The 9,079-nt window shown below is 37.8% G+C and overlaps 2 protein-coding genes across 2 annotated transcripts in view; both read right to left on the bottom strand.

Moving 5' to 3' along the window:
- The window catches only part of LOC101297798 (uncharacterized membrane protein C2G11.09-like), a 6,610-nt gene extending 5,100 nt beyond the window's left edge, over window positions 1–1,510 (bottom strand). The window contains exons 1-3 of the mRNA XM_004290954.1: window positions 1,404–1,510; window positions 798–1,163; window positions 113–259 (exon numbers count right to left, since the gene is read on the bottom strand). Coding sequence (XP_004291002.1) covers window positions 113–259; window positions 798–1,075 — 425 coding nt within the window. The 5' untranslated portion in view covers window positions 1,076–1,163; window positions 1,404–1,510. The remainder of the gene's footprint in view (window positions 1–112; window positions 260–797; window positions 1,164–1,403) is intronic.
- A 2,016-nt stretch (window positions 1,511–3,526) lies between these two features.
- LOC101303587 (1-aminocyclopropane-1-carboxylate synthase CMA101-like) lies at window positions 3,527–5,373 on the bottom strand. Its single transcript, XM_004292733.1, has 4 exons — window positions 5,233–5,373; window positions 4,854–4,985; window positions 4,595–4,755; window positions 3,527–4,472 (listed from the first exon to the last, which is right to left on the bottom strand). Exons 1-4 carry the CDS (start codon window positions 5,371–5,373, stop codon window positions 3,527–3,529), a joined length of 1,380 nt encoding a protein of 459 aa, XP_004292781.1.
- Window positions 5,374–9,079: the final 3,706 nt, after the last annotated feature.

The following is a 9,079-nucleotide window of genomic DNA, read 5'->3' as shown; positions in this document are numbered from 1 at the left end:
AAAAAGGGCATATACCAACTATCTAAACCTTAGTGCAGTGCATACATTGATCTGGAATATAAGACATAATTTTTCTTTAAAAATCAATCTAATCATCAAGAATATCCCATACCATTTTGAACCCTGTCGAACGTTCAAGATGGTAAATACTTCCAAGGTTTCATAAGGGAGATCCTTGTGGTCGAGCACGTTCCCTTGATAATTCACTGGAAGCACTATAAGAATGCATGTGACGGCAGCAATGGAAAATATCCGGAGACTGTCAATGGAGAAAGGAGTATGCGAAAGTGAGAAATCATAAATGCAATCTGTAGAATAGTCATTCTTGTGATAAACTATGAGTTTGCTTACACAGACATAGACCATAAATTAACAGCAAACACATTGGGAAAAAAGAATAACAAACAATCCTACAAAAAGTGACTGACAAATGAAGATACAATAATATGCAACAATGAAGTAGTTATTTAAACAGAAACCGAAAATCTACAAACTTAAATTAAAAAATCTCAACAATCTGCCTTTTACACATACTGAAGATTCATTTAGTTCAGACTCAAAGTCAGGTAGTTTCTTTTACAGTCATTCTGTATCTTGCACACCAAAGATATTATTTTTTATTCACGCAAATACCTTCATGAGTTATGAAATAACAAAATGTCCAAATGCAGTGATTCATACCCCTACTAGCAGCAAGAACAAGTATAATGTCTAACACAGAGTTCACCCATATAAAATATAAGCCAATAAACTTGACATGACATTGTGTACAAAAACTTAGAAGAGGCTTGACTGACCTGAAGACAATTATCCTCACAAATACAACACTATCCAAGCCAACATTATTCAGTATTTCTTCATCTGTTGTTTTCCAGGCTTTCACTATCCAACTAGCAGAGGGAACAAATCTATCCAAGCATAATGCAGTACATTTCCTTGCGCCAATTGAAAGCCTTCGCCCAAAGTAGACCCTAGCTTGGCTCGGTTGCTTTCTCAATATGGAATATAATGAAAAAACTCCCACACACACGCCTATATTAATTCCAGCAGAAGTCCCAAGAGCATTCAGATCCATCTCAGTCCACTTTTATCTCCTCCTAGCTCCAACTATCTCATCGCCCGATAAAACAGACATAAAAACGACTCAGCTACTTCCCTGCGAACTTTCCACCAATTCGAAGCAAACAAATTTAATCCATACATCACAGTTCCTTCTCAACCTCCAAAATTCACTAATAACAAAATCATAATGATATGAGCATGAAGAAACTTGCGATTTCTTCCTAGTCACTAACAACTAACACATACTAAATAATTTTATTTTCGTTCTCTTATGAATCACGGGGACTATGATGATCAAGATGAAGTAATGCAAGAATTCAATCACGTGAAAATTGGAGTACCTGAACCAATTCGGAAGCCCGAATTGCGCGACGGCGACCGGAATCAAAGCCTTCTAGGACGCCATTGCCGTTGCGGCGCGTCGACAAACTCTCGACGAAAGAAGCAGAGGTTTGGGAGAAAGAAAACCCCAGAAATCGAAGCAGAAAGAAAAGAAGGGAGCGGTTTTTATTTATTTTGGTTTTGAGAAAGAAGCAGAGTATGAAATTGATTGGGGAACAAAAAAAGCGACGAACCAACTTGGTAGGTATATTATTGTATGCTACACTCTTCTAGAATATTTGCGGGGAGTACGGTTCGCCACGTGGAGGACAGCATGAGGTTGGCCCAACTGTCCATATCAGCAAACGTCGAATAAATCCCAACTGTCACTCTGTCAGCTTCTTCCTATCTCTCACGTATCTATTCTATTTTTAATTCTGCCATAACTGCTAATCTGTGTGGGCCTGGGTTTTTGAACGCTACGGATTAAGATTGGAGTTGTGGGCTACCCGAACTACCCGTACTGATCTACTGGATCTCGGCCCAGTTATAGTTTCAGAAATCCCATATCGAAATAATTTGTTTTGTTTTAGTGTTTATATAGGCTGATGTTTGAGTTGTTACTGCCGAGGGTAGCGGGGGCTTGTAACTAAGCAGGGTATTAAAGTGATTGATGTGTGGGGTACTTTGTCCGATGAAGTTTGGTTGTTTTGGTTTGTCACACTAAGCACGCTCCTACCCTCGGGTTAGAAGGGCCCCCCACCCTAAAAGGGTGGGTAGCACAACCACAAATTGTGAATCCAATACTGGAATTATTGGGAGTTGGATGTTTTCAACTCGCATCCCAGATCAAGAGAACCTTACCTCAGCGTGCTGTCGGGAGTTGAGTCCTCACACCACAATCACTTTTTTGTTCCCAACATCATTTAAACAAAGCTAAACGTTTTGTTTCGGGTGTATTCACAAGTGTCTGTACAAGTATATGTTTTCCATGTTCTACCATTTTGTTCAACAAACCACAAAATGTTATTCCACGATGCGATATATTTTGATTTTCAATCAAGCCAATAATCCTACTTTTCATCTACGTACTCAAACTACTTCATATTATTGTAATTCTCAATTTTTCAAGCTTTGTGATTTCAGTCAAAACAACGAAATGTCATAGATAGATGAGTCAATAACTTAACGCAATATATATATTGAATTAAATTCAGTTTACCCCCATGAAGTTTAGGAGTAACTTCATGTTAATCCCTATACTTTCAATTTCATCAGTTTACCCCTCAAACTTTTGAATTTTCCTCAAGCGTGACCAAATGTCCTATATTCTGTCCAAATCGGACGTTAACTGCTGATAATTTTAACCTTAACTATGAGGCCAGTATCTAGAATTTGTGCAAATCGGACCTTATATGTCCAAATCGAACATTAACTGCTGATAATTAAAGGTCAATTCAAACGGAATATGAGAATTTAGGCACGGCAGACAGAAATTGAAGAGTTCAAGGGGTAAACTGATGAAAATAAAAGTATAGGGACTAACATGAAGTCACCCCCAAACCACAAGGGGGTAAACTGAATTTAATTCACATATATTCTACAATCTACAAGGTTGCAAGGTCGAGGTAAATAACTGCTTGACGGTAAAAGCTAATGGTGGATCCAAGAAATATAGTAACTATCTAACACATCTGTTTTTTCAACTTTCAAGCCGTCAATTTCAAACTCAATTATCGGTGTTAAATGAAACATTTGAAAAGGCAAGTTCGCTGCTTTGCTTAGGTTCCTCTATCTCTCTTTCTCTCTCTAGCTCTTTTTGTTGTATAAAACTACCTAGTTCTATTTGATTTTACAACTTATCGATGTATATTGTCCCTAATGCTTTGTCTTCCTTTTGGTTAACACAACAACACGCACAAGATTCACAATCATATATTATTGCGTGAAACTTATATATACAAAACATATATAGAGACTACCATATATTACAATCAACATCTATATACGAATAATAAAAAAGCACCACACCAATAATGAATAGTTAATATATAATGACTCTTAGAGACGATTAATTAGAAAGATAACCAAATAAATAAATAAATAATGAACATATTGATAATCCTAGTCTATCACTTAAGTTTTAACGGTCTGGACCACGATTCAATGAAGCTAGCAGCTTAACCCACTTGGGCGATAACCTCGCCGGTTTAACCATGGCGGCCCGGGTGCGATGAACATCAAGAAGCCTGACCTTGATCCGATGCATTGCAACCCTAAGGGTTTCTTCAGACATGTTAGCAAAGCACATTCTGAACCAACCTGGCTCAGTGCAGTGGCAAGAAGCACCGGGGGAGATGTTTAACCCAACTACACGAACCACTTTTTCCCAAAGCTCCTTCTCAGCTTCAGAAGTGTTAGCCCTTAACAAGTGCCTCATGTCCACCCAACAAAACAGCCCGGCATTGCTTTCCAAGCACGCGATGCCGGAGCTTTTCAGCCCACAAACGAGCATTTCCTTCCTCTTCTGGAGCCTCTTCTTGTTCTCACTCATGTACTTAATTATAAAGTTTTTGTCTGACAACATTTGGGAGAGTAAGTACTGAGTTTGAGAAGAGATGAGACCGAAGCTCGACATTTTAGTTGCGGCGGAAACTACTGCCGGATTGTTGGAGTAGATCATGCCAATTCGAAATCCTGGGAGACCGAGGTCCTTTGAGAGAGAGTAGACAATGTGGACACGGTTCCAAAGTTCACTGTTCTCTAGCTTTCGCTGCATCAGAGCTTCTAGAATGCTCACGAAGCTTGGGGAGTCGAACACGGTGCCTGAATAAATCTCGTCGCTTATTATGTGAATATCTTTGTCGACAACGAAGTCGATGATGTGGTTCAGCTCATCCACAGTCATGGTGGTGCCTAGAGGGTTTGAAGGATTAGTGATCAATACCCCCTTGACTTTTAGGTTGAACTTTTGGGCGCGTCCGTATGCTTCCTCTAGTGCGACGGCAGTGATTTTGAAGCCGTTCGAACTTGTGCATTGTATCGGAACAATCTCGGCTCCGGTACGCCACTTGAGATCTCTATCAAATCTGTAAGAACAAAAAAGTTCATAAATTAGTAATCTGTCTACTAAAGTTTTATATATTTAAGTTTTATATATTTACATCTTTTGCATGCACGAGAAATTGATATATATGACATGTATACGTACCCTGGGTAGTATGGAGTGGGAAGAAGGAAGGCTTCGCCGGGATCGGCAAGGCAAAACATAAGAGTCTCATTAGCGGAAGTTGCACCGGCGGTGAGTACCAGGTTGTTTGCCTCCAACTTCACTCTGTTGCCTCTCATTTTTGCCATCATTTCTACCAGTACCTATATATAACGTAACAGTGAGTTGGTTAATATATACGTACGTACGTACTAACTCCTATTAGCAGATTTCAGATTGGATTAATAAGATAGGTAATTACTTTCTTGAAAGCAGGCAAGCCGTGATAGTCTTGAAAGAGAGCGAGCTCTCTGAAGATGGATTCTCCGTTTGTTTTGAGCCCCGCCGCGTCTGGGTTGCTTGCAAGCCAAGACTCAACCAGGTCAAACGAAAGCTGCAACAGAAGTGTGTTCATGAACATCAGTACAGTCTGGAAGTTCAGTGCTTACTACTAATCAAACAAACTAATCATACAAGAGAATAATGAGACCACCATGCACACGGACGCGACTAATGTTAGGTGGGGATTTGGATATCACAATAACTCAAGTGAAGTGTGCAGCTGACCTACTTAGACCCCGCCATATATTTTTCTTCTATTTTCAAAGCCAGAATGAGAACCAAGAACCTAGTTAGCTAACCTGATTCTCTGCAAGTCCCATCTGGATGATTCCGGTGGGATTATGAACTTGATGATACGGGTTCTTCTCGTATTCTTCCCACCCTAGGAAGTACGACGAGTCCTGGCCATGAGAGTCCCGGCCAGCTTTCTTTGACAACATTTTCGAGCAACAAAACAGATCAAGAGCTGAGGGATCGAGAGGGGGAGAGGAGCAAAGAGAGCTAGATGTAAATGTATAGCTCAGTTTGGTTTGTGGAAAATGTAGGTAAGGCTGCATGGATATATATAGGCGCTGCTAGCTGCTTCAAGGGTGGGCTGAGGGAGGGAGCAACACTCCGACATTTTGAATTATCAATTGACGGTGCTCTCTGATTCGTTTGACTTAAGCTTAAACAAACACATATGAGTTGGACCTCATCCGAGTCTCTTTAATTATCTTAATTCCACTCGTACTTATAATTAAGCACTGCTTATTTGTACTAATTTTCCTAGTTAAGAGCTTCGTTTATTATATTATGAAGGACTAGTTGCCTTTCAAGATTTCGTCATTGTTGTTATAGTTTAATCTTGCACGTACGTACGTACCCTACATCTAACTAAATAGCTAGTATCAGGATACTTCCTATATGTGTTGCTTTTTGCCTACACGTCGTTGTATGTACAACTAGCATATATAACTGAAGTGTTGCTTCCGAGATATAGACATAGTACATAGTTTGATAGCTATGGGAGGTATTATACATTCTTAATTTGTCATCATATAGTGTTTTAGGGTTGATTAGTATGAAGAAACATTAAGCAAACACTCTTCAACGTGATTAAATTTACAACCTTCCATTTTGCCCTTTGCTAATCCAACTATCTAGTAGTAAAATTTATATAAATATGGGATAAAGATATGTATAAGTAAACGCCGGAATTCTTTTATTCTGAAATCATTATTTCACTTTTCAATTTCTTTTTATGTAAGTAAATGTGTCAATATTGTTATGTCATTAGAATCAATCAAATCAGCAATTAACCCTTCTCAACAATTAATGTAGTTGTTAGAGAGATGGATAGGACGATGGTATGTCGAAGATACGAGAAAAGGACCTTAATGTTTTGACTTCCATTGATGCACCGACAAATGCCAACATATATAGGTCATGAACTTTTGGTCATCGAGTTTGAAAGCAAACCTATCTGTTTGATTATCGACTTTCAGATTAAGTTAAAAAATTGGGATTTCGATCGATAATCTAGTTAGATAGACCAAAATAACTCCTTCCTATATAACCAAATATTCAAAACCCTACACTGTATACATGAATCATTGAGGGCGCCGATCATGCAAACCAAGAGTTTTGGCAATATATATGCAGAGAAATCTCAAATCAAGTAACCCATTTGAGGTACATCTGGAAGATCGACTGAAACTTGCTTGTGAATTCAGTCGTCTGTGTTTTAATTACTCGAAAGAGTGATCTAAGTCATCTCGACCCAACCATAGTTCACGATGGTTCATGGCATGCATGGCCATCATTCCCACCAACCTATGGAAATAAAGTTTCTGATTATGGCCGCTAGCACTACTACGTGTTTGATCCCAAGCCAGACCCTGGGGGTCCGTACGTAGGTTCTTTGTAATGCTCCTATTGAGGTACGGTTGAGCATGCAAATCTGTGGAGATAGTTTGGAGAAAACATCCAACTGATCTGGGGTCCTTTTAATTTAAACCCTCATTTCCTGTCGACCATTTTCGAAATCTCAGTACTACTTTCCCCTATGAGTGATTTTACTTTACTGCCTCTATTTTCTTTCGGGTCCTCTCGATCAGTTCTGAGTTTAAAATTGCTTCAGCAATTGATATGAGTTTCTGGGAATTAACCTAAATAAACCAGATAATGATCATTATCACAGACTCACAGAGAATACAGCAACACGTGCCCGATTAGTATATGAACAAAATGCATAATTAGGATTAAGGCAGTGACGGAAAGGAGTTGGTATGAAGTATTTTCCAGCCATTGCAGAATCCTTGTCTTGTTTAGCATAATCACACGCGTTATAGAGTGAGGTACAGCTAGCTCGATGGCAAATTAAGATTTGTTCTTGATTCTTTGGCTTTGATCAAACTCCACGTACGTATGTTTTATATAATGTCTTAGAAATTTTGTCTTCAAAGGCTAGGTTTGGTATTAATATTCAATTATTCATACAAAGGATCCAAGTCATGCTGCAATGGTAACCATCATGATGAGCTGCCTGAACATGAGTATTGCATCATGAGTTAACGCGGTTTTGTAATATGCCAAAACTCATTTTTTCTGATTAATAGTGCTAGCTAGTGGTCAATTTAATCAATTGTGATTCGATCTTTTCATTTGATTTTGAAGTGGGCTAGGGCTAGCGTTTTGCTTTGAGTCAGCTTGTACGTCATTTTCACACCAAATGGTAACTTGTTTTTTTACTGAGTTGTTGATGTGGGTACGTGTTTTGGACATTGATACGGTTTTCAAATTAATTGTTACTATGACTTTCACCAAAAGAAAATATACTCAAGTCGTTAGGATTAGACTAGGTAAAAAGTTTGCGAGCGTTGATTTAACCTTATGACACATTGATATGTACTTTTGCCACAAAAAATAATTTGGGGAAGTTTTATAAAAGAATTAAAATTTGTTTAGTCATTTGTTCAGTCATTTTAATTTTATTTTAATATGAATGGTCTTTAAAGTCACTATTTTTCATCCAAATAGTCTTTCCGTTAATTTTTTATGCTAGAATACTGACGTGCGTGGTCGTTAAAGACATTATAATTTTTAATGGTCACGTTAGCAATTTAACTGAGAAAATTGATTGAATGACCATTTGGATGAAAAATCGTGACTTTAAAGACCATTTAGATTAAAATAAAATCATAAGGACTGAACAGATGTCGACTTCAAACCAGAATGACTATACAATATTTTACCCATAAAAACTAATTGTGAGATGTCATGTTTCGTAATGATCGATCTATAACGTTTTCTTAACGTGTATGTAAGTTCATTTATCATCTCTATGACTTTGTGAGGTGTAATATGTGATTCGTCTTTTGAACCTAAGCCTCGATCTATATATAATATATGCTAGCTATGTTTATGACAAATATAAGTAATTTCTACATTTTCCATCGGTTTATCATAAATAATGAGTTCATAATGCGAACATATATAAGTATCAAACCGGATAAGAATATATTAGTACGTATGAGATGATGTGACAAGTCTTGTGGGAGCACACCTCTTGCAGTTACCACGATTGATCAAGATGAGGTACTCTAGCCGCATTCTGATTGTATGACTTAACGAAGTGACATGAGTGTCACACTGTAACTCGAGTAAAACTTGAGTAAAAGTCTAAACTCGAGTTAAGGCGTAAGTCGCACTTCAATTACAGATAATTTAATATCTATAATTAAAATGAGACAAATATCGTAATATGACGTAAGAAACAACAACATTCACACATTTATTTAGATTACAAGCCTTATAAGAAGACATGCTTAAAGCATTTACAAACAAACAAACTAGAATAACGTTTATTTTCAAAACGTCCATTCTTTATTCAAGCCTTATTTTACAAAACAAAACATAAAAGCTTTAATTTATAATAGAGATAATTTCACTTTACTACCCTGAACTTTAGGTCTAAAATCAGTTTGATACCTCATCTTTTTTTTTTAATCAGTTTCATACCTAAACTTTCAAAATGACATCAATCTTGACTAAAATGACTAAAATAGCCCTGGTTAATCTTTTTACCCTCTCAGAGTTAAGAATGACAGCGGTGACGGCCGGGGGAGGAGGAGGGGATGCCGCCGGGGCCCATTGCTGGTGGTA

Source organism: Fragaria vesca, linkage group LG2 (assembly GCF_000184155.1).
Source record: "Fragaria vesca subsp. vesca linkage group LG2, FraVesHawaii_1.0, whole genome shotgun sequence".
Classification (NCBI taxonomy): domain Eukaryota; kingdom Viridiplantae; phylum Streptophyta; class Magnoliopsida; order Rosales; family Rosaceae; genus Fragaria; species Fragaria vesca.
This window is presented reverse-complemented; position numbering and strand designations above follow the sequence as displayed.